Below are 26642 nucleotides of genomic sequence, written 5' to 3'. Positions count from 1 at the left end.
TTGCAGCCGTAGAAAAAAGCTGTTAGAAATAATTGACACGTTATATGAGTTTCCCGGTCACAACTACTTTGCACAAGAAGCATTGACACAAACATACACTATCTGAAAGTGTTTAGCTGCACTGGCAATGTTATCACCTGTCACACAGCATCACGAAGCAATTGGCAGATGGGTGATCCTGGCAAAAATCTTTGTATGTTTAATAATGTTAACCTGTAAAAACACAATATTTAAAAGTAAATTATTTTCAAGGTGCTGCTGACTTTTAAACATGTTCATATTTTGTTCTTTTGTGTTTTTGTTAGCTGAAGAATTGAGCATAGATACGTCTTTTTAAAAGAACATTAAAGATTGTATTTTAATTTTCTTTCTTTTTTTTTTTTTAAAGGCTTTTTCTTTTTTCTTATCTCAAAACACCTCTTAAGTTGGGGTCCTATTATGCAAAACCTACTTTTCTTACTTGTTGGTACCTGTTTTTGTGTATTTGAGATCCCTATCAGTCTCGAAAATGTAAAATCAAGGCATGAGGGAGATAATTAGTTACGTCAACGGATATTTCCATTTATGGTAGAGAATTACCTGAGTGTGCAAATCCACCATTGTAGTCTGACACTGTAGTCAATAAAGTCATTTTTCTCTGTCATGTTGTGGGGAAGACTGGCTAGTACATGTACATGCAGCCTCCACTGTTGCCATTTCTAATTCAAAGTAGCATATAGTTCTATTTTATGTCAGTAGACTCCATATGGAAGTGCTAAAAACTACAATATGGCTGACAGGGAGAAGACACAGTTGAAGTGGAGATACTGTATGTAAATAAGACCGCGCACAAAACGGCGCATCCTGAAGAGAATGTCAAAAAAGCAGCTTGAAGGTGGTCTGTATAACAATCTATGCAACATTTTGACCAAATAACTATTACTTATTATGCAGAAAAAAACATAATATGACCCTTTTTAAAATGGTTATGTACATTTCAAAAAAGGTTCTCATGTTAAGTATTTGGTTCAATAAAACCACTGGACACACATATTTGGATTTAACTTTGTCCAACGTCCCTTTATGGAAAAAATATGGGGATATATATCATATATATTCAGTCTAACTATATTGAAAATAAGAGTTTTGGTCCATATCGTCCAGCCCTACACTAGTGTTAGCACAATTTATGAAGGTTCTATTGTGTTTAATTGAGGGTTACAGTAGGCCTTATGATGGTATTGTGTTTATATGTATGAGTGCTTAGGTGTACGTTGTTTGAGTGTGTCACACTTGTGGGGCCGCATGTTAGCAGTAGTTGTCGTGATTTTGAAATGCGAAAGAAATGCACGAATGCATCTTGCAGGTTAAAGAATATTAAATAAAACCAGTTGTCAAACTCTACACAACCACTCAGGTGCATGGATGTGCATGTAAAACAGAACACTAGTGCGGTTAGGAGCGTGCAAAAAGTCTACAGGGAAACAAAATAAGGCTACACTTATGGTGAGGCGTGAAAAGAATGAACAGTGTGCCACAGCAGTCAATTCTCGAGTGCTGAATAAAGAGCGAGGCTGGCTTAAGAAGGCTGTCTAATTACTAATACAAATCAGGTGGACTTAGCAGTGCTCTGAAGCAGGGGTCAAGTTGCTTAAGGAAGGACCAACCAAAACAGGAAGAGCAAACAAAATAAGAGCGCTAGACCGGAAGTAAAATCATAAATTACAGGAAAATGCCAACAAACTCAAAATAATGCCACAACCTGGTGTGACAAGCCGTGACAGAGTGTTGATAATGAAATTGTGATATTTAAGACATTTCATATTGCCCATAATTTTTTTCTGTGCTTCAAATTGTTTTCATTTAGTAGCATCGGTTCCCAGTGAAAAAGCTAAGCATACAGCCCTGTTGGCTAAGCAATTTGAATGTATCGCTACTAGTTTGCACCATACTGAAGCAGAATGAGTCTAACACCAGCTAAGAATGTTAAAATATTATCTAAACGGCTGATTTTTATCCATAAAAATATGGAAAAGCTACTGATGGTGTGTTTGACGCAAAATCAGCTGGAAGCATACTGTAAAAGTCCACTTTCCAAGGTAAATGCTGTATATCATTATTATATTACTTTAGAAAACTATTGTAGTTGTTAGTAGTACATTTTATTGTATTGTTTTAAGTAATATTTCTTATCTAAAAGTTTGTTTTTCTTTTAAATGTATCTTTTGTTGTTAAAATACGTATCTTTAAGTCGTTACCGCTATTTTTTTTTCCAGACACTGTTGAAAATTAACTTTGTAAGCATAACATAGATTCACTAGGTCACAACATTAGGTACACCTGCACACCCTCCGATAAATTCAGAGAGTACATAAAACAGCTACTTTACCCAGCAATTATGTCATTGCATGTCGTAGTTGTACACATGCCAAGATTAAATGAAAATAATAATTTATCTTACCTTGTTTTGTGTTCCTCTTCCTCCTCCCCTGGCTAGGAGCTTGATTCAATGTCTAAATAAGATCGTCCACCTCGCTGTGATGTCACAACATAGCCAGACTCCAAAACTCCCAAAATTGCGCGCAAGCTCACGCCAAAATGCATGAACCTTAGGATTTGACGATCTGGCATCAAACAATGTAACAACATTTATAAGTCAGAAAATATGTAATTCGTTAACTTCTGGGTAATGCATTACATTATGTGCCCTGTTAGGTTGAAGGTGTGTCAGACTGTGCCCGTGTTGCCTTTAGCCTCCTGTTGGACGTCTACAAGATGGACTGTGAGCAGTTTGGTGACACCGAGAAGCCTCTTTATATGACTCTGCTTCAACGGATTATCCATCTCCCATGGGAATCTAAAGCCAAATACCATCGCCTCTGTGCTCTGCTTCCATATTTAGAAACAGACAAGGTGACCTTGATTTTTTTTTTCTGGTTTAATGCAGTTTTTAGTTTACTGCATGATTTCTTTCATCGAGCAGGTGCTGAGTCAGTATGCTGAGTTACCAAATCATCTTCTGAAGTGCATGTCAAATGATCATCTGTCTCCGAGCGGCTCAGAACTTTACAAGTGTCTGATCCAACACCAGAGAAAAGAGCTTAATGGTGACTCTCCAAAGTCTGAGTCTGATCTGGCCAGTCAGTGGGCAAAATGTTGGCTTCCTGTCATTCTTGAGGCATTGACTTCACACGCAGTTCTTCTTCAGCGCAACAGCTCCACACACTTATTGCCATCCACCCTCCAAGTCTTCCCCTTGGCTATCGAGCCACTGCTGGCCTCCTTAGACCCATTCTCCCCAGGTCATCTCTGTGCTTGGGCTTTCATCATGAATAGCTACCGAACCACAACCGGAGGTTCCCCATGGGCACTGCAGGGGGATTCCACCTTTAAAACTCTCCAGCTAGCTCTAGGGTCTGCAGACGACAAAGTTCGACTTGCCGCTCTCAACCTCCTGTGTTGTAGCCCCAAAACCAAAGAGGCGCCAACAGCAGAAGAACTAGAAATCCTGAAGACCTTCATTCCTCAGAACCTCAACTCTGAGTCTTCACTGTTTCGACAACATTTTCAAGCAGCGGTGAGGAAATTTTTGGTTCGGATTAGAGATGGGTGCTTGGCACAGATCAAACATCAAAAAAGCAAGGGACACACGGACCAGATGACGGAACACTCACAGGACATTCTGGACCAGGGGATAGGTGAGATACAGGGCACATTTGGACACACAACCATTCATACTCCCATTTTCCAAATGTTGGTTACAATTTACTAACATGCATGTTTGTGGACTGTGGGAGGAAACCCATTCAAGCACACAAAGGTCTGATCTAAGATTCAATATCGGAACCATCTGACTGTAGCAGATTTGCTGCCACCATGCACTTCTACAATTGTTTTTATGAATCCAAACATGTTTTTATCTTCGTAATACATTTGCTGTGTGTCTTCTACCTATTTTTTTTTTTTAAAGCAGTTTTTGACGTATGTTTGCAGTAGTGTAGTTGTCTGGCACTGCTTCATACTTAAGCTTGTTTTTTTTTTAAATATATTTTTTTATATTTTACTTTTATTGTCATATTTATTTATCTTTTTAATACTCTTATTTTCAAAAGACATAATATGAATTTAATGCTTTCATTTGATGTACCGTTCTACCTATACTTATGAGCTTAATTGGTTATTTTTAATGGAGCTTTTAACTAAATTAAATTTTTAACAAAAAACTATCTTTTGGAATATAAATATTGTATGAACAACTACATTCGTTTTGTGAAGTAATACAATGTACAGCATTTACCTTGGAGAGTGACATCTATGATATCTCCTTCCAGTTACTTCTCTGTCAATCACACCATCAGCAGATTTTCCATATTTTCATGGATAAATGTCCGCCTTTTATTTATTATTATAACATGGTGCAAACTAGCAGTAATACACTCAAATTTCTTCACCAAGTTTGCGACACCGTTGGTCATGATTTTGATGATTTATTTCTATAATTCAATGAATATCATCCACTTTTTCTTCTCAACATTATCCTTCACACTCGCTTTCTTCCTTTCCATGTTTGGAAAACAAAGTTATGGCTATCTCTTGCTATAAACTATTGTTAGTGAGTAAGACCAGATATTTAGGTCGAATCTTACGGAGTTCATTTTGACATTTGCTACACCAACTAATGGGTTAAAGTATAGCAATTAGCTGAAAGATAGCTCTTACCTCGAAGCACTCTTAATTTTAGGTACCACTATAATAGGATTTTGCGGGTGTACCTTATGAAGTTTGACATTAAAATGTCTTCTCTGCTGTTTATTAAAAAGAAACATTTGTTATTTTAGGTTTTGTGGACTGGTTATGTCAGCTTGCATGCTCCAATCTGACACCAGGACACAGCTACCAGAGGAAGAAGACGGTCTTACTGTTTATGTCTGCGCTGTTTGAAACCTGCACAGACACTTGGAGCCCCGACAAGAGGAAGGGACAACCACCTAGTCAGTGTGGGGCACTGTGATTATGAATATCAATGTTTGATTTGAAATATTCCATCCCCTCTATTTGTTGTTGTCTCCAGTGAACATGGGGGCTCTCGTTAATTGTGCCAGGTTCAGAGGACAGTGGGACTTCTTCTCCAGGGAAAAACTGCTGGTTTTCATCAGCTGTTTGGAAGATTCCACAAATGAGGTAGCGCCGCCTCACTAACATTTTATTTCCACGATGGAAAATAAGAAGATAAATGTTTGCTTTTCAGATTCGTGAGCTGTCAGCTGGGTTATTGGTGAGATTTTTTCCGCCTGCTCTGCCTGAAGATATCACAGCTGCTTTGCTTGCTAGGACCAAGCAGTTGTTGTGCAGTCCTCGGGTCCAGCAGGCTCAGATGGGGGCATTAATGATGAAGGTCCTCCATCACAAGTATGTCCGTCCAACATTACTGCCTTATCTTGTTCATTTACGCTTACATACCATAACATGTTTATTACTTTGGTTGTCATTTGCAGTCTTATTGACTGCTATGCAGAGAGGTGTTTAATAGTTTCACTCTTTCGTGTTGGTAAATAGCCAAAATTATAAGAAACATTTCTCAGTAGGGCCCATTAATGCTGACAACTTTGGCACTTATTTAATAGCTCTGGACCTACAAATGATGACTACAGGTAAAATTCCCCACAAAATAGACAAACGAGTGATTTTAGAATACTTTGGAACGCCCACCTTTAGCTGACGTAACTACAAGAGACTGAATTTGAAGAAGAAATACCCTTGGGGGGAGAAAGACTGAGTCAGAACCTGGGGAAAAAATGTTTGCATATTACAAGATGTACAAGTTTTGGCCACTTTTTGCTGGGTTGGTGTCACCGAGCCTTTGTGTTTTTTTCTTGGAGCAGACACACTAGTGGCTACATTATGAAGCTTAATATTGTTAATATCGTAAACACGGATGTGTAGGTTCAGTGAGAGGACACAAGCTCCACCACGGAGCAGGGATAAAGCAGAGAAAAAATAAAGTATTTTGTGTCCTCTTCTACTGATGTTTTATGGCTAGAGTTGTACCTTGAATGGAGTTGCATTGTGCTTAAGAAAATGCTGAAAAAACTTGGATAAATATTCGTCTTAATGAAACATATCCGCCAGCTTTAGAAGGGTGGGAACACACACACCAAAAAAAGGTAAATATATGTCATTATAAGCTTAAGAAAACACTTATGATGGACAGACACTGAAGATATGGAAACACAGGCTATGGTGTCTATAGATAATCATATTTATATTTCTTTTTTTGCTCATAATGTTAACCATATCAGTTGCGTAAACTAGGACAGGCGGCCGCCAAGCGAAAGGAGTATAATTTTAATGATTCTGACTTCAAAGAAGAAAGGTCAGAGTTTGAATAGAAAAAAAAATAGACGCAACACTCAAGCCAAATGCAAACACAAAAATCATAGGCACCCTTAATAGGAGAAAGACTGAGTGAGAACCGGTGCTCAAAAGCAAGAGAACCTTTAAAAAAAACGGTGTCCTCTTCCACTGATGTTTTATTTAAGATGCTTGAGGAAATACTGAAAGAGCATGAGGAAACAGAGCCTATGGTGTCAATGGAAGACAAGGGAAGTCCGGAAATTAGGATTCTTTTATATTTCTTTTGTCGCTCATAATGTTAACCATATCAGTTTTGAAGTAATCGTGGACCAGGCAGACAAAAATATGCTATTAAGTGATCGAAATAATAATTTTACATGCCTTTATCCACACTGTTTATGCAGGGAAATAGGCTCCAGTTCTGTGAATACGTCACACCAAGAAGGGGCAACATACCGAGTCTGATAATGGAAAGAAGTCATTCAAAGTTGTCTCCTTATTACTCAAAAAGTAATTGTTATTATGGGAAATTTATTGTCAGTAGCAAAAAATACATATAGGTGACTTGTTAGTGAAATATCGGTCATCTGGTCGTTATGGCTCCTTTGATTCTAGTCTCAGTCAAAACTGAACATAAAGACCTTTGTTTCCCTCTACTACATAAATCATTTAAAATCTCACACTCTTTATTTAGATGGCAAGGCCTCCATGAAGACTGCAAACTAAACTGTGACATCTCTATTGATGGCGGCCATCATATAAAGGCTTCTGGCTTCATAAGCTTCCTTGTGAAAGAGCTTGAGGATCATTACCTTACAGCCGAGGCAGACATGATGCTCGCTGCCAGAACCAAGCCCATACACAGTAAGTCCAGATGTTTGGAGAAGTAGACACTCCCCATTAGAGACAATCAGTTCTGGGGTTATTTATTTTCAAGGTGTGCTGAGCGCTCTACAGCGATGCTTGTTGGAGGCCACATGCAGCATCTACGATTCGCTTGGTCCTGCACTGACCACTAAGGTGCTGAGCCTGCTGGAGAACATCTCACTGCTCCTGCTGGGTGTGCTGCAAGGACAACAGGATACTGAAAGTGGTAATCTTCATTGGGCTCAGTTCAAAGCTTAAGATCACTGTATCTGCCATGATTGCTGTCTTCTCCTTTAGATACTCCCCCTTCTTTTTGTGATATGGGAAACGCCATCAACTCTCTGATAGCACACTCATCTGGAGGAAACCAACGAGATGTAGGAGAAGAGTGTGTCCTGTTGTCAGAAGAACACAGCCTTGTTCTCACCTGCTGCTGGGTCTCACTCAAGGTACAACAAAACTCTCATGGCAATTTTACGTTTTAGCACGATTGGGCTTTGTTCATGTGCGTTTGTTTCATTCTAATTACTAGGAAACAGGGATCCTTTTAGGTGCTCTGGTTGAGAGAATTCTTGCAGAATGTAAGCCTGGAACATGTTTTCTAACAAAACATCATCAAAAAACAGCGTCGGACATTTTCAAAAATATTTTCCTCAAATGCCGTCACTGGGTAAGTCTGTATCAAGTGTTGCTCCATCTCATATGCAGGTATTGTAGAGTGATAAATATTTGTTAACTATCAACATAGACTATTTACATGAATAACCAAATCACTCGGGGTGTTTCGAGTCGGGTTTTATGCTGCCGATTCCGAGTCCGATACATGAGTGAGATTGCCGATACCAATACTAATCACATGTATACTTATATTTTCTATTTAAGTAAGTGCTATTGACAGTTTAACAGTATCATCACAATGGTTTAAACTAATCCCTTATTCTCTTTTATGACATACAATTGCCTGAGTAAACCAAAGTCAATAGTACAGAATAAATCAGGGGTGTCCAAAACACAGTATGCTAGCTCAATTTGGTCCGCGAGACAGCACAGTGTTCATATCCTATACAAATGACCAGCTATCTTTTTGTTGCCATATGGTGGCCAATGATAATAACTCAACCATTAATTGTAACCAAACATAGAATGTATTTATATGACCCAATCCAAACAACCTTCCTAAGTCATGGTGCAGAAAAAAAATCAACCAGCACAAACATTTAACAAACATGGTCAAACATAGCACAACCTGCTCATTGAACTTTGTGGATATTATAAAAATGTCCCATCAACATTAAAAAAGTCTAAATTACACCCATTTAAATCCATTACAAGGGATGATGGGGGAAAATGCAAAACACACTCTGCGCACTTATCCATGTTTAGCGCAATTTTGCTGCTTGATATTTGTAATTGAATAAAAATCTTAAGGAGGTTGTCACATAAGTAAACAAGGTAAGAGCTGTCACATATTCTTAGTAACCAATTATAATAATTATCAATGATATAGTATATTATAATGATATGTACTCATACTGTGTATATGTATAAGCTATATATATATATATATATATATATATATATATATATATATATATATATATATATATATATATATATATATATATATATATATATATATATATATATTATATATATGTATATAAAAAAAAATATATATATATATATATATACTGTATATATATACACTACCGTTCAAAAGTTTGGGGTCACATTGAAATGTCCTTATTTTTGAAGGAAAAGCACTGTACTTTTCAATGAAGATAACTTTAAACTAGTCTTAACTTTAAAGAAATACACTCTATACATTGCTAATGTGCTAAATGACTATTCTAGCTGCAAATGTCTGGTTTTTGGTGCAATATCTACATAGGTGTATAGAGGCCCATTTCCAGCAACTATCACTCCAGTGTTCTAATGGTACAATGTGTTTGCTCATTGGCTCAGAAGGCTAATTGATGATTAGAAAACCCTTGTGCAATCATGTTCACACATCTGAAAACAGTTTAGCTCATTACAGAAGTTTCAAAACTGACCTTCCTTTGAGCAGATTGAGTTTCTGGAACATCACATTTGTGGGGTCAATTAAACGCTCAAAATGGCCAGAAAAAGAGAACTTTCATCTTAAACTCGACAGTCTATTCTTGTTCTTAGAAATGAAGGCTATTCCACAAGATTGTTTGGGTGACCCCAAACTTTTGAACGGTAGTGTGTGTGTATATATATATATATATATATATATATATATATATATATATATATATATGCCCCCCCCCCAGTCTGCAATAACTAAACATAAGCAAAAACTACTACCAAGTACTCATTTAAATCCTTTCGATTTTGCCCTCAAAATCCTAATAAAAAATATCGACCTAAACACTAGTATAGATCATACATTGATACTACCCTTGGTATCGACGCCAACTGTTTATGGATCGGTATGCCGTCCTCTTACATGTCGTGTAGTGACTGTGACAATGCCGACACACCAACAGTTGTTATATTATCCTCTCTCTAGATTGTTAATATATTACTTGTTAATTGTGTGTTAATAACTGTTTACTTTCTGCTATAACAAAGTCCCATCTCCTCTTCTTGAAGTTTACTCAGTACTTATTTCTTGGTGTTTTTAAAGCTAACTTAGTAGTTAGCTCAGCTATTTGCATGCCTGCTCCTGGCTGGCTCTCCAGAGATATCAATACTTGAGAATGATACTTAAAGAGGAACTGCACTTTTGTTGGAATTTAAAACAACCATAAAGAATCGTTCACCATCATTATGAGAAACAAGACCACACATGTCTTTTTTTTTTTTTTTTTAGGATTTTAAAGATGATAAAAAACGCTTGAAAGATTGGGCTAATGGGATTGATTGATTGAGACTTTTATTAGTAGGGAATCACCATTGTAGCCTTCAAAGCCTCAAACAACTTTGAAACTCCATCAACGTTTTTTATACACACTGCAAGTCTACACAGTATATAATGTAGTAACAGACACTTTCATAACAATATGTAATATGTTCAATATTTACCATATTTTGATCATTTTAATCCTTGCATCCATCCATTTCTACCGCTTGTCTCTCTAGGGGTTGCGGGGGGTGCTGCAGCATATCCCAGCTGCACATGTAAATGTGCTCTAACCCCGAACAATAAATTATTTATTTTAGGAAACAGAAAATTCACCTGTGGATCAATTTCTTATCGGGACAAAAATATCTAGTGTCTGAAGGAACAAACTTAAACAAATTAAATAGAATTTTGGACAATGCATTGTGAAGCTGGACAAAATATAAAAATGTCTAGACCAGGGGTCACCAATGCGGTGCCCGCGGGCACCAGGTTGCCCGTAAGGACCAGATGAGTAGCCCGCTGGCCTGTTGTAAAAATAGCTCAAATAGCAGCACTTACCAGTGAGCTGCCTCTATTTTTTAAATTTTATTTATTTACGAGCAAGCTGGTCTCGCTTTGCTCGACATTTTTAATTCTAAGAGAGACAAAACTCAAATAGAATTTGAAAATCCAAGAAAATATTTTAAAGACTTGGTCTTCACTTATTTAAATAAATTCATACATTTTTTTTACTTTGCTTCTCATAACTTTCAGAAAGACAATTTTAGAGAAAAAATACAACCTTAAAAATGATTTTAGGATTTTTAAACACATATACCTTTTTACCTTTTAAATTCCTTCCTCTTCTTTCCTGACAATTTAAATCAATGTTCAAGTAAATTTATTTTTTTTATTGTAAAGAATAATAAATACATTTTAATTTAATTCTTCATTTTAGCTTCTGTTTTTTCGACAAAGAATATTTGTGAAATATTTCTTTAAACTTATTATGATTAAAATTCAAAAAAATTATTCTGGCAAATCTAGAAAATCTGTACAATCAAATTTAAATCTTATTTCAAAGTCTTTTGAATTTCTTTTAAAAATTTTGTTCTGGAAAATCTAGAAGAAATAATGATTTGTCTTTGTTAGAAATATAGCTTGGTCCAATTTGTTATATATTCTAACAAAGTGCAGATTGGATTTTAACCTATTTAAAACATGTCATCAAAATTCTAAAATTAATCTTAATCAGGAAAAATTACTAATGATGTTCCATAAAAAGATTCGAATTAGCTAGTTTTTCTCTTCTTTTTTTCGGTTGAATTTTGAATTTTAAAGAGTCGAAATTGAAAATAAACTGTTTCAAAATTTAATTGTCATTTTTTTCGTGTTTTCTCCTCTTTTAAACCGTTCAATTAAGTGTAAATATCATTAATTATTAATAATAACATAGAGTTAAAGTTTAATTGAGCAAATTGGCTATTTCTGTCAATTTATTTAAGTGTGTATCAAACTGGTAGCCCTTCGCATTAATCAGTACCCAAGAAGTAGCTCTTGGTTTCAAAAAGGTTGGTGACCCCTGGTCTAGACAAACATTTGGACTCAATTTTGAATTGACATTCTTACACTAAATTTCCATTCTGTCCACCAGGGGGCAGTAGAGGGATGCGCTGTGGGCTTCACCAGGTTCTGTTCCTCTCTTCTTAGCAGCACTGATCCTGAGCTCAGATATATACCAGCTTTAATGCTCCAACAAGTGAGCTGCGCTACATCCTCACTTGTATGCTGCAGAAGATACTGGCTGACATATGTTGAATGTTTCTGTCTGATCTCCTCAGGGATTACAAGTGGTTCAATCTCCTAGTGTGACGTCTGTAACCCGACGAGCCGCAGGGTTGCCTATGCTCATCCAGTGCGTTTTGTCTGCAGAGGAGGCTAGTAAAACACGGCCACTCTTGGCGCACAGCATGCAAACCTTACTGGATACAGCCAGAACTCCCCTTCCTGAGAACTGGGACCAGACGCTGGACCTCCCACAGGTGCATAAACAGAACCGCAACAAGGATAAAAGTAACGACTTCGAAGACAAATTCTAACACCTAGTTGTGTTTCCCGTCACAGGTGTGTGCGGTTCACACCTTGCAGGCTCTAGTACGTGGATCTGGCCTGGGTGTTGCCATCCTCCAGTTTGCTCCAACTGTTGCCGTTTTGTCTCTCACACTGCTCAGTTCACCCTGCTGGGCCATGAGGAATGCAGCACTGCAGCTTTACAGTACGACACACATTTTGTCTGCATAAGTGATGGCGCTGCAAAGTTAGGCTGCTCATGTTGAAATTGTTCGCCAGGTTCTCTCTGCTCAAGGATGCTTGGTCAGAGGCCCAGCGGTGACGAGGGTGGAACTAAACATGGTATGTCCACCGATGCCTTCTTCCACCACTACTCTTCTCTGCAACCCTTTCTTCTTGAGGAGCTTAAAGGGGCATCTAGTGACCTTCAATGTCCACCCGACGAAGCCAGGCTCCGCCTGCACCCCGCGCTCTATCCAATCCTTACTTTGTTATCCCAACTCCAGCCTGGAGTCCAGGATTCAGCAGAGTAAGACAATAATAATTTTGTTTTTTTTGTATATTAAAGCAGTGGTTCTCACATTTTTTTCTGCAAATACCACCTCAGAAAACACTTGGCTCTCCAATTACCACCATAATGACCAACAATACAGTAGATTAGTAGGCCTAAGTATTCATTAAAAACAAGGCAGAGGTTTTATTGAACAAGTATATTTAATATTTTAGTCACTGTAACATTACACACAGTTTGAACAGTAACACGGTGTTTAAATATTTAAGTGATTCTTTGGCATACCACTAGTGGTACGCGTACCACAGTTTGAGAATCACTGTCTTAAAAGTATGATTGTGTGTGCCTGATTTTTTTTTAATCCCACCAGAACATTGGCAGACTTCCTACCTCCTCTACTCCAGCTGTCTGCCAGTCCCGTTTACAGTGTAAGAGTGATGGCCTCAAAGGCGCTGGTCGCCATGACTCCCCCCTCAGAGTACATGAATGTCCTCATCAAGCTGACGGCCCAGTTGCCCCGTACACCAGAGCATTGCTGTCACAACTTGCTCCACGGACAGCTGCTGCACATTAAAGCTCTGCTGGACCGAGCTCTCAGTATAGACTGGTGAGACAATTAGAGAAAGCATCATTCATTTACCGTATCCTGACGTGTCTGTGTTCACAGCGTATGTGCAGCAGAGTTCCACGCAGTGGTGAGTGCTGTCGAGGCATCAGTGTGGCTCGCCACCAACGATCAGCGCTGCCCTCTGGTGAGAGCTGCATATGTCGCGGTGGTGGAGTTGATAAGAAAAGGTTGCTGTGAGACTTTCTTGTCAAAGCTCTTTGACATTCTCGTTCTTGACCTTGGAAGAACTCAACAGGGACTTCAGGTGTGTGATACATATTGTATACAACTGCTGTACCAACATGTTTATGTAAATTAGGTCGTAGCCAGCGACCACAATTCCCCATTGATTGAGAGCTAAGTCAAGCAATGCTTGCCAGTGACCAAAAAGAAAATGATATCATGAGGCTATTACACATGTATATTGTCTCCAAGCTACAGGCAGCCGTCTGAGCGCAACCATAATAAATTCAAGGAAATTTATTGTCATCCCAGCACACATAAATTGGTGCGGAATTTAGTACCCAAGGTCTCAGATTTAACCCAATGAGTACCACAAGAACGACAGTATGTACATAATTGTAATAATATAAGATATAAATAGAGTACCGTATTTTCTGGATTATAAGCCGCTACTTTTTTCTAATGCTTTGAATCCTGGGGCTTATAAAATTGTGCGGCTAATTTATTAATTTTTCTTCGCTAACGGCGATTATGTTTTGTATTCAACAAATAGTTTTCATATTACACCGACAGAAACACTGAAAAGGTGTGTTATTGTTTGTGCTACGGCGCCATCTTTTGAAAAAGTTTGCTCATTGCAGGTGCTGCCGGTTGAAAATGTATGTCCTGTTTCTTGCCTTGAAGAAGAATTACAACCGTCCATAGCGTTACTGCTCGTATAGATTATTCATTCATCACTTCAAGCAACGTTTGTAACTTTTACAATACAAGTAAAACAATTCATACTTACTAAACCGTCCCACGTGCGATGTCTGTAGGAGTGTTTCCATGCATGTTGGTACGTATTGTCTTAATGTAATCAAGATAGCGTCGTTAGCATTAGCGAATATGCTAACCCGTTTACAAGTGTCTGTTAGTATTACTAACTTACATTGTCATTATTTTGGGATTGTTTCAGTTTTGTAAATTCGCCAAAACGTCACCGTGCAGTTACTGAGTCTGTTTAGCTAATTGGAGAGCTAGCCTCTGCAGCTTGTGGGTCCATGACAATGACTTCTGTTTTTTTTTTTTTTATCAGCCGTTTTGCTGCCATGTTACAGGCACCATTTGGAACCAATTATGGTATGGTAATAAATATTTACAAAATCTTTTGTACCAGTATATAGGCTTATAGTCCGGTGTGGCTAAAATATGTAAAAAAAATGTTTTTTTCTAAAATTTGGTGTGTGCGGCTTAAGTACCGGTGCCCTCTATAGCCCAGAACAAACGGTGGGTTATAAATATCATAGGTTATTATTAGAGTAGGTTATAAGTGCCATAGGTTAATAGGAATAGATTTTACATAGATTACAGTCCCTCGCCACATCACGTTTCATATATTGCCACTTCACCACATCGCATACTTTGTTTTGATATTTTTTCAAGCATATTCTACAGTTTTTTGGTTCTAAATTAATTAATTAATGATTCTTACTTCCTGGAAATTCGTTTACCTTGCCACGGTCATGTCCGTAACCAATTATCAGCGATAAACAAGGCACGACTGTACATGATAATTTAAATAGAATGGTCTATAAATAGAGTAGGTTTTAAATATCGTAGGTTATATATAGCATAGTTTAATATGAATAAATACATTATAGCTACACAAATATAGAATAGAATAGATTGATATTGTGGTGAAAATAGAATGTAAAAACAATGACCGCAAAACCAAACCAAGTGGTTTGGTTTGGTTTGCAAAAGCCCAGTTCAGCATATTTTGGGCATGCGTATGGCGTCAAAACAGTGCCAAAAATACCCACTCTCTGCCTGCGTGCGTGATCCTTATTTTGCTCAGTTTTGGCACTTAGGGGTAGGCATTGAATAGAATAAACGGCCCAGCAACTGACCTCCTTTTGTATTGGTCACTTACTTTTGTCTCCTGGTTAGAGCCAATCCGATGGAAAGGTTACTGTGAAACCTTCTGTCCCTTCTGACGAAGAGTAGTCTTTAGAGCAGGGGTGTCAAACGTACGGCCCGTGGGCCGGATCAGGCCCCCGAACAGGTTTTATCCGGCCCGCGGGATAAGTTTGCTAAATATAAAAATGAGCCGAAATTTTGGAATGAAAGAAACCGCCGTTCTAAATGTGTCCACTAGATGTCGCAATAGCAATTCTTTGTATCATTGGGGATGATGCTACATATGTAAAAAAAAAAAGAAGTAACCACATGATGTGAGTGCACCAGTCCAGGAAAATGATCAAACTACATGAATAACATGATTTTGATATTTTTTTTTTTATCTTGATAGATTGAAAATCAACACCAATGATTTGACTGATGAATATTATCACATAATTTATTCAGAAAGTATAAATAATGACAAATAAAGATAGAATACTGTTAACCACAACATGTAAGTGTAAAAAAAAACCCAACAACATTATGATTTGTACATTTTCAGAAAGTGCTTGTTCTATTTAAAAAAAAAAGAAAACAATCTGAAGTTGTCTTTATTTTTAAGTTATCGTGCCGTGATTTTACCAGTCCGGCCCACTTGGGAGTAGACTTTCCTCTATGTGGCCCCCCATCTAAAATGAGTTTGACACCCCTGCTTTAGAGTCTAAAGTTCAGACAAAATAGTTTGCATTGCTACGGATCGCCATCGGAGTTCAGCAGTCTAGCAGCTTCCGGAAAGAAGCTGGTCCTCACTCTGGTGGTCCTACTCATAATGCTCCGCAGCCTCCTGCCGGAGGGGAGGGGATTAAAGAAAGGCTGTGCAGGGTGGGTGGAATCCTTGGGTATGTAGACAGCCCTCTTAATATATCCGTTGTTGAAGATGATGTGATGTACAGTAGCCCACTATTAAAAAAAGGTTGACAGCCCTTTTCGAGGAATATGTAGTTATTTATAAGTAAAGCTGGGCGATATGGCAAAAAAGAATGATCACAATTAATTTTTTCATATCATCCGATCTTGATAGATATCACTATTTTTTTTTTCTTAAAGCAGATTGTCCCGTGCAGGATTATAGCGGGAACCGCATCCCTATTGTTTACTACTGCAGTATCTTGTAACAGACATTTCCACCATGTTTGATAGAAGTAATATATGCTGACAGCTGTTATTTTGTTAATATATAATTGTGTTTACTACAGGTGTAACGATGCAGGTAACCCACGCTACAGTCTGTGCCTGGTTTTAGGGCAACGGTTTTGCTTCTTTTTTGGTACGTTTTGTGGGGCTAAAGAGAGCAACTTTTTTCTTCTCAAAGTTATTTTGTTTTTTGCTTGTCCTCACAAACTTTCTGCAGTAAACAAAGTATCATCGGTGTAGTGAATACTATAAGACTTTTATTTCAAGTTAACATTTACTTAACATCACTTTCAAATGGTAAATTAATATTTGTATTCTTTAATTACTTGTATACATCGGTGCTTCTCACCAGTCCTTTGGCAAATGGCAAGCGGTGACCCAGATTGTGGAGTTTTTAAAATATTACTCAAATACTCTATCTTATATAGAATGAAATTACATTAAAGTGCAATTTGAATTTGAGGTACTGCAAAATACCAACACATAAAATAAGTCTGAAGATTATTTCAGGAACACTTTTTTAATCCACAAACAAACAAAAAGAACACAAAGTTGTTTTAGTACATGTATATTAGAGGAGTGGAATCTTTGCAGACATATAAGCAAAAAGTCTGATTCAAAAATATTTAGATATGAAAATGCCTTTTCTGATTCAATTAGTGGGTGTGTTGATTCTTCCAGTCAAGACCAATACAGTCACATAGACATTTTGTGAGTGCTTGCAAGTTTGCATTCAGGGCAGGATTACTGGGGAGCTGCAGCAGATAGTGAAACTAAAGTCACTGCTCCTTTTAAATGTTGTGTTTCAACTTCTATGCTAGTGTTAGTCATATTTCTTTATTTTGTTCTTCTGGGTTGCACTTCCAGCTGTGTAGGAAGAGGCACATAGCGGATTGAACATTAATTACGTTGTGACGGCAGAACGGGAGGTCGCGCACACGGACACACTTTCACACAAACACACGCAAACGTACAGACACACACAGGATCACAGTCAATAAAGGTGGATTGTCCCGTGGAGGATTATACCGAGCATCGTTACTTTCCTACTGTTTACTACTGCGGTTAACTTCCAACAGACATTTCCATGTCATTTGTATTCTCATACAACACTTAAAACCTTTAGCATATCTGTATGTGGAATGAGATTATGGAATGGATTAACTAAAGAAATCAAACAAAGCACCAATATGATTCAGTTTAAGAGACTGTTTCAACTACAAGTGTTCACAAAGTACACAGAACAAAAATTATGATGAATAACTTGAACCCTTTTTTTAAATTTTTAGATAAAGATTATTTATATGTTTAATATTTGTTTGCTTACTATGGTATATTGTTTATGTATTTATGTATTCATTGTTCTGTTACAGAGAACAAGGAAATGGGAAAAATGTATATGGTATGAAAAGGGGTAGGATTAAATAAGCTCAGTTTCTTCCTACTCCTTTTTGGACATGTTGTAATGAAACAACTGGAAATATGTGATGCATTACATTGTATTGTATGCATGTTCGAAATGAATTTAAACTGAACTGAACATGTTTGATCAAGGAAATATGCTAATACGTAGCTGAGCACAGTGATCGAACTCAAATTAATCGTGATCAACGGTCACGATCATATAATCGCCCAGCCCTATTTATAAGCGATTTGAACTTTTTCTATTCCTGGGATACAGGACAGTCTGACTATTATTAGTTTGTTTTTTTTTCAGATTGGGTTGTCTTCCTTTCATCAACAAGCCATCCAGTTTCTATGTGCAGACCACAAGTGGGCATGTGATATCTGGGAAACTTTTACAGCAGCGAGCTGTGATCTAAAAGTGTCGCTGGTCAGGTGGTTGGCAGACACCCAGACTTTGCTGGTTACCCACTTGAAAGAGTTGATACAGAATGTGTTGCAGGTGAGTTACGGGCTGGCAAATTTGAAAAACCTGTTTTATAACAAAGATCAAAATATATTTAATTTTTGCTTCTACCATATGAAACATTCTAATCTTAAAGATTAGTCTAACTGTCTGCTCATTATGGGCCTTATCTACCAAGATCCAAATGACGTGCTAAAAAGCGTGTGCAAACTATAAAATTGTGTGTACTTTCAGTGGGCGTTTTGCAAGTGATTACTAAGACTGCATGTATAATGGATACAAAGTGCAAAAGTAGTGTAGACTGCCCTATTTAAATGAGGTTTTACGTGTACTATAAAGGCTGTCACCAAAGAGAGACTCATTTCCCTCCAGATTTATGTTATCATGCTTCAACATGTGCTGTTTTGCAATCCACCTTCCTCCCCTTATCTGAAGTCGGATCAAGAGCATAGACTTCCCTCTCTCCAGCTTTTTCGTCCAGCTCTTCTTTGGGAATCCAGGCCAGCTGGGAGACATAGTCTCTCCACTGTGTCCTGGGTCTTCCCCGTGGTCTCCTACTGGTCTGACGCGCACTAAACATCTCCCGAGGGAGGTGCTCGGGGGCATTCTGTCCAGATGCCCGAACCACATACTTCCCAACCCTCCCGAATTTCAGTGCCTCTCCCGAAAATCTCCCGGGACAACCATTCTCCTGAATTTCTCCCAATTTCCAGCCGGACTTAAGGCACGCCCCCTCCAGGTCTGTGCGGACCTGAGTGAGGACAGCCTGTCGTCACGTCCACTTGGCCAACCAAAAAGTAACCACAGAACACTAGTGTTCTGTGGTTACTTTTTGGTTGGCCAACGGTTCACGTTGTATTGCGCACCCTGACGGCAAGTGTGGGAGTCGGTTCTGAAGTATGAAGTAAAGAGACGTAACTACGTCGCCTCGCCTGGTTATTGACTCCAACCCAGAATATTACACTGCCCATACCTACGCTCCTTCAAAGGCTGCGCTATTGGCTGCAAAGCATTGTACTTTTAAATACAACAATGAGTAGAGAGGAGTGTTATGTGTGTATTTGTGTAACTAAATGAACACTGAAATTCAAGTATTTATTTTATTTATATGTATATATATATAATAAAATACATATATATATATGTATATATATATCTAGAATTCACTGAAAGTCAAGTATTTATTTTATATATATATATATATATATATATACTGTGTATATATATATATATATATATATATATATATATATATATATATATATATATATATATATATATATATATATATATATATATTAGGGGTGTGGGAAAAAATCGATTCGAATTCGAATCGCGATTCTCACGTGCGATTCAGAATCGATTCTCTTTTCTTTTTTTTTAATTGATTTTTTTATTTATTTAAAAAAAACAAAAAAATTGTATTAAATTAATCAATCCAACAAAACAATACACAGCAACACCATAACAATGCAATCCAATTCCAAAACCAAACCCGACCCAGCAACACTCAGAACTGCATTAAACAGAGCAATTGAGAGGAGACACAAACACAACACAGAACAAACCAAAAGTAGTGAAACAAAAATTAATATTATCAACACAGTATCAATATTAGTTACAATTTCAACATAGCAGTGATTAAAAATCCCTCATTGACATTATCATTAGACATTTATAAAAAATAAAAATAAAAAAAAGAACAATAGTGTCACAGTGGCTTACACTTGCATCACATCTCATAAGCTTGACAACACACTGTGTCCAATATTTTCACAAAGATAAAATAAGTCATATTTTTGGTTCAATTAATAGTTAAAACAAATTTACACTATTGCAATCAGTTGATAAAACATTGTCCTTTACAATTATAAAAGCTTTTTACAAAAATCTACTACTCTGCTTGCATGTCAGCAGACTGGGGTAGATCCTGCTGAAATCCTATGTATTGAATGAATAGAGAGTCCCTTTGAATCGGGAAAAAATCGTTTTTGAATCGAGAATAGTGTTGAATTGAAAAAAAAAAATCGCTTTTGAATCGAATCGTGACCCCAAGAATTGATATTGAATCGAATCGTGGGACACCCAAAGATTCACAGCCCTAATATATATATATATATGTATATATTTATACAGTATATATATATATATATATATATATATATATATATATATATATATATATATATATATATATATATACCTGTATGTATGTATGTATGTATATATATATATATATATATATATATAAGAAATACTTGAATTTCAGTGAATTCTAGCTATAAATATACTCCTCGCCCCGCCCACCCCGACCCCGCCCACCTCAACCCTCCCAAATCTCCCGAATTTGGAGGTCTCAAGGTTGGTAAGTATGCCGAACCACCTCATCTGGCTCTTTTCGATGTGAAGGATCAGCGGCCTTACTCTGAGCTCCTCCCGAATGACAGAGCTTCTCACCCTATCTCAAAGGGAGAGTCCCGCCACCCGACGGAGGAAACTAATTTCGGCCGCTTGTACCCGGGATCTTGTCCTTTCAGTTATAACCCAAATCTCATGACCATAGGTGAGGATAGGGACATAGATAGACCAGTAAATTATTATTATTATTATTATTTATTTTTATTTTTTTTAAAAAAGGGGACAATGCAATTTCATAAAACACATGACTACACATGGTTAAATAAGCCAGAATTAGCCAGAAGGCTAGTTTTCATCTGTAGTCCCCTGGCCATGATGTAAAAAAGGCAGTCAAATTACAATTTAAAAGAAAAAGAAAAGAAAGAGAGAAAAATAAAAAAAGCACACAATACATATACAATATGATAAAAAATATAATACAACATAACATTTATCTTAGCATCAAAACAGGCTCATCTTTTAGTGCTGGCAGCTGTAGGCGTTGATAAACCTACAAATTGAGAGTTCAGCCTTCTGGCTTAGCTCCTTTTTCACCACAACGACGGACCGATGCAGCGTCCGCATTACTGCAGATGCTGCGCCGATCTGGCTATTGATCTCACTATCCACTCTTCCCTCACTTGTGAACAAGAACCCAAGATACTTGAACTCCTCCACTTGGGGAAAAATCTCCTTCCCAACCCGTAAATGACACTTCACCCTTTTCCGGGCAAGAACTATGGACTGGGACTTGGAATTGCTGATTTTCATTCCAGTCGCTTTACACTCAGCTGCGAACCAATCCAGTGAGAGCTGAAGATCCTGGCTAGATAAAGCCAGCAGGACCATATTATCCACAAAAAGCAGAGGCCTAATCCTGCAGCCACCAAACCGGATCCCCTTAACGTCCTCACTATGCTAGAAATTCTGTCCATTAAGGTTGTAAACAGAATCTGTGACAAAAGGGTAGCCTTGACGGAGTCCAACCTACTGAAAACGGGTCCAACTTACAGCCCGCAATGTGAACCAAACTCTGACAATGATCATACTGAAAGAATCAATAAAGTACTATCTATCTATCTATCTATCTACATGGAGCGGACCGCCACAACCAGGTGGTCCGATACCCCATACTCTGAGCACTCTCCACAGGTCTTCCCGAGGGACACGGTGGAATGCCTTCTCCAAGTCTACAAAGCACATGTACACTGGTTGGGCAAACTACCATGCCACCCTCAAGGACACTGCCGAGAGTATAGAGTTGGTCCCCAGTTCCACGACCAGGACGAAAACCACACTGTTCCTCCTGAATCCGAGGTTCAACTATCTGGCATACCCTCCTCTCCAGTACAAGCATCGGCTTGGGGCTTATTTTGTATCCTATTGTACATTGGATTTAGTGGCTGCTTTGCTTAATGTTTTATTTGACACATTTGGTGTGTTTTTAAATGTTTTACGATTTACAGCTTTTGTCAAAACACGGAAGGCTGAATAAAACATATTGCTATTCCACTAGAGAAAAAAATAACTTTTTAAAATAATTGTGCTTTCTTTGACCTGCATATTGGCATGCGTGACAAATTCCAGGAAATATCATGGGGAATATAACATTTGAAATTAATTGTTAAAAAAATCACTCACCAAACAAATCAAAAATAATGTATGGAATAGTTTTTTTTTTGAGAGTGAGGATGTTTTTTGTTGCAGTATGTATTGATTTAATACTAATGTATTCATGTCCAATGGTTAGAGTAGTAGTTTTCCCTTTTCTTTTCTCTGCAGTCCAATCTCAGGGAAGCCTTGTTGACCCCCACAGAGGAGTACCGCCGGGCCCACCTTGCAGCATTAGTAGCAGTGATGAAGGGAGGTGATTCTCCTCCTTTTCCAGCCTCTCTTGACCAGTCAGTTCTCTTGGAGTGTGTAGATTTGTTGTTAAAGGACCTGGAGGATCAGAGAGGTGGTTCTGATTTTTTGTCCCAAGCTCTGCACGGTGCAAGTCTCCTGCTTTCCCATTGGTCAGACATCACTTTTTTTTTACACATTTTAAAATTGCACTACTTCACTGACTTTGTACAAAAAATAACAGTCCTAAGGATTCAGTGATCGAACGCTGGTGTGGTGTTCTGGAGTCTCACCGGTCCCCCAATTCTGCAGAGGTTCTGAGGATAGCTTGTGCTGAAGCTCTGCGTGTGGCTGGCCTTCCTCTAATGAGCCATAATCGCATTCCTCCAACCATCACCATCAAGTACTGTTTGAATTTCCAAGCAGTTTTCCCCACTGATGCCTTAATGCAATCGATGCTTTAAAGTGTTGAATGTCTCTCATGCAGGTTGCTGAGCACTGGCCTGTATTTGCTGCAGGACCAAAGCCAACTGGTGAGGACAAAAGCAGCCAGATTTATCTCCTTACTGCATCATACCAAAAGAGGAGGCCAGAGGAGTGTCTGCCTCATGCAGGTCAACCTGACTGTGCCGCTCCTGCTGGACCTGTTGCTGGAGGAATGCTGGGAAACTCCGGGAGCAATGGAGGCATTGCTGTCTCATGTGCCTCATTCTGACCTGAGATCAGTGTTGGGAGATGCTGCAAACCCCGGGTGGGCTACTTGGGCAAATCCACAATAGACCTGTTTGGATGATTGTAACCATCACATGGTGTCTTCCTTAGGTATGGCAGTCTCTACGAGCCAGATGATGCTAACGTTTTTGCAGAGCCTTCAGTAATGTCCGCGCATGTGTTGCCTTACCTCCTACGTATTGTGGAAAAACACTCCGAATCTCTGCTGTTGGCACAGAGCCTGAGGATATGGGCGGAGGAGAACACTGCTCAACTGCTAGGCAACCTTGCACTGTGCAAAGACCTCCCGCCAGGTAGCTGTCTTTTTTGTGATACTTAACTGTGTTTCCCACAGATTGGTAATCTGTTTGTGTCTCTATGACGTCATTGTATAATTTGCATAATTGACACATGTATATTGTCTTAAAAAGGCTAAAAAAACAGTACACATATATTTAAGGACAGATTACCTATCAGTTATTCCAATGTCAACATATCTTTGGCTGTATTTTACAATTGTTGCTGCCTATTTTATTACAATGTAACACTGGTCGCACTTTGGACACCCCTGGTTTGTTTGCATATATTATGCTGCCCTCTATGAATGTTGGGATTTAGTTTGGCATATATGTAAACATTCCTTTGAATTAGAAATGAAAAACCTCCAACTGGAGTTTTTTTTAACCGTTACTATAAAACTAATCAGCACACAAAGGAAAGTACATTAATGTACACATGAAGTGCACATAAATGATTAACTCTCCTATAAAGGTTTAGATAAACTGAATAAACAGCAAAGCAACCATACAAAATCAAGGTTGGCCCTTATGCTGCTAACTTAATGCTCACCTACAATGGGCGAGCCCATTGACAGGCTAATGGAAATTAGCATCACGGTCGTTTTAACCTTTAGTAAAGTGCAGGAAGTGTTGCTTTCATGTACAGTATTGCAAAATAATTTTTTTTCAACTTTTGTTTTTAAATTTAGGACAGCCAAAAGTTTAAAAAAAAAATATATATATACATTTATTTTTAAATAAATTACTGTATGGCAAATACTGCTATGAATACAATGTATTTTTGTAGGAGTAGACTGCACATTCTTAAGGGTGACATTAAATGTAATACTTTTTTTCTGTATTACAAATTTCTAGTTGAGCGGCTGACTCTCCTGGTGGACCCCAAGTTCCACATCACCATGTGCGGCTTGTTAACCAGAGCTGCCTTTCTCCTGCATCTGTTGAAAACTTGTGACAATATGCGGCACCTCTGTGATCCTTTGGCCCTGCAGATAACTTTAGAGGAAGTTTGCAGTCTTGTAAGTCAACAAGGTGTCCACTTGAGCTCTGCTCTAGCATCTGCTGTGACTGGAGACAAGCCTCTGTCGCACAAAGACTCTCAATAATCAAAGACTGCTCTTGCTGCAGGCAGACACTAGGCTAGTGTACTTTTAGCAAGCCTTAATCTGTGACTGCCGTCTTCACATCGTACATACACAGTAACACAGAAGAGGCCTTTATGCACGCGAGGACAAGAAAATTGTTCCTCACAACACCTTCCTGCTGTGTTGTTGTTTTTACTAGTAAATACAACCCCTTGCCCTTCAAACATTTACCAAAGAGATCAAATGTACAGGGCATCCGAAAAGTATCCACAGCGCTCCACTTTCTCCACATTTTGTCACGTCACAGCCTTATTCCAAAATAGAATAAAGTCCTTTTTGTCCTGAAAATTCAACAGACAATACCCCAAAGGGACAATGTGGAAAAACTTTTTTGTTTTAAATGTTGCAAATGTATTAAAAAAAAAATAATAATAATAAGAGATCACATGTACATTAGTATTCACAGCCTATGCTCAATACTTTGTTGATGCACCTTTGGCAGCAATTACAGCCTCAAGTCTTTTTGAATACGATGCCACTAGCTTGACACACCTATCTATTGGTAGTTTTGCCCATTCCTCTGTGCAGCACCTCTCAAGCTCCATCAGATTGGATAGGAAGCATTGGTTTTCATCCAGGATGTCTCTGTACATTGCTGCATTCATCTTAGTCTAGTCAGGGAGGTGACCAAGAACCCGATGGTTACTCTGTCAGAGCTCCAGCGTTCCTCTGTGGAGTGAGGAGAACCTTCCAGAAGTACAACCATCTCTGCAGCATTCCACCAATCAGGTCTGTATGGTAAAGTGGCCAGACCAAAGCCATTTCTTAGAAAAAAAAGTTTGCCAAATGCACTTGAAATACTTTCACCAATGAAAAACAAAATTATTTGGTCTGATGAGACAAACATTGAACACTGGCGTGAATCTCAGGCATCAGGTTCAGAGAAAACCAGGCCAATACCGGGTCGGGAAAACTTTCAAAATAAAGTTCCACGACGCGGCCATATCTGTTGTCAAGCCATACCTATTTAAACAGCAGAATAAGAAAACAAAAAATCGACTATAACAGATGGACTGGGATACGGAAAAAGTCATAACAACACAAACAAATAAATACAAGAGATGGATCAAGGAGGCTATGGAAATCAGGAACCGAGAGGCCAACACCTTGAACAGAGAGTAAATGACATACACGCGTTCCCACACCTTGGACACTGAAAACAGATATGGCCGGGTCGGGGAATTATTATTATTATTATTTTATTTTTTAGAAAGTTCTCAACACGGTCAGCTGTTTTCAGACACGTCACACCAGGAAGCTACAACAGCTCTGACGAAGGTTGAAGTGCCAGCCAAAACTGTCAGCAGGTAAGAAACCCTTCTTACACAAAAAAAACTTTGTCTGGACACAAGAATTTTGCACCTACTTGTATCTCAAATCAACATTTACATTTATACAGTTTTTGGCCCCCAAGCAGCACAATTTTAACTCGTAACATGCCTTTTAAGCAGAAACAAACTTAGATACTAAATATTGCGTGAAAATAATACAAAAGAATGTACTACTAACAACTACAGTTTTATGAAGTCATGCAAAAATAATGTACAGTATTTACCTTGGACAGTGGACCTCTACTGCATCTCCTTCCTGCTGTTTCTCCATCAAACACACCATCAGCACCTTTTCCATATTTTCATAAATAAATGTCCCCCGCATAGATATTATTTTAAACATTCTTGGTTGGCGTTGGACTCATTCTACTTTAGTATGGTGCAGACCAGCAGTGATATGCCTGAATTGCTTCACCAAGTTTTTGATGATTTTGCTCTTTAATTCAATGAATATTACCCACTTCTTCTCACCCTTGTTTTTCACACTCAATCTGTTCCTTCCCATGGTTGGAAAACAAAGTTATGTCTCTCTCCAGCTATAAGCTAA

The 26642-nt window shown here is 38.2% G+C and overlaps 1 protein-coding gene across 1 annotated transcript in view; it reads left to right on the top strand.

The window, feature by feature from the left end:
* si:ch211-225b11.4 (tRNA (32-2'-O)-methyltransferase regulator THADA) overlaps positions 1-25499 on the top strand; it is a 35553-nt gene extending 10054 nt beyond the window's left edge. Inside the window, exons 11-31 of the mRNA XM_062051315.1 lie at positions 2695-2892; positions 2963-3677; positions 4818-4970; positions 5051-5160; positions 5228-5388; positions 7028-7197; positions 7271-7426; positions 7498-7649; positions 7733-7870; positions 11706-11810; positions 11893-12093; positions 12176-12326; positions 12401-12650; positions 13003-13239; positions 13300-13504; positions 18218-18406; positions 22550-22782; positions 22854-23012; positions 23097-23360; positions 23432-23634; positions 24475-25499. Coding sequence (XP_061907299.1) covers positions 2695-2892; positions 2963-3677; positions 4818-4970; positions 5051-5160; positions 5228-5388; positions 7028-7197; positions 7271-7426; positions 7498-7649; positions 7733-7870; positions 11706-11810; positions 11893-12093; positions 12176-12326; positions 12401-12650; positions 13003-13239; positions 13300-13504; positions 18218-18406; positions 22550-22782; positions 22854-23012; positions 23097-23360; positions 23432-23634; positions 24475-24725 — 4401 coding nt within the window. The 3' untranslated portion in view covers positions 24726-25499. The remainder of the gene's footprint in view (positions 1-2694; positions 2893-2962; positions 3678-4817; positions 4971-5050; positions 5161-5227; positions 5389-7027; positions 7198-7270; positions 7427-7497; positions 7650-7732; positions 7871-11705; positions 11811-11892; positions 12094-12175; positions 12327-12400; positions 12651-13002; positions 13240-13299; positions 13505-18217; positions 18407-22549; positions 22783-22853; positions 23013-23096; positions 23361-23431; positions 23635-24474) is intronic.
* The last annotated feature ends 1143 nt before the right edge of the window (positions 25500-26642 follow it).

This window comes from Entelurus aequoreus, linkage group LG06 (genome assembly GCF_033978785.1).
Source record: "Entelurus aequoreus isolate RoL-2023_Sb linkage group LG06, RoL_Eaeq_v1.1, whole genome shotgun sequence".
In the NCBI taxonomy this organism is placed as follows: Eukaryota; Metazoa; Chordata; class Actinopteri; order Syngnathiformes; family Syngnathidae; genus Entelurus; species Entelurus aequoreus.
The sequence above is the reverse complement of the archived record's forward strand: the minus strand, read 5'-3'. Positions and strand labels throughout refer to the sequence as shown.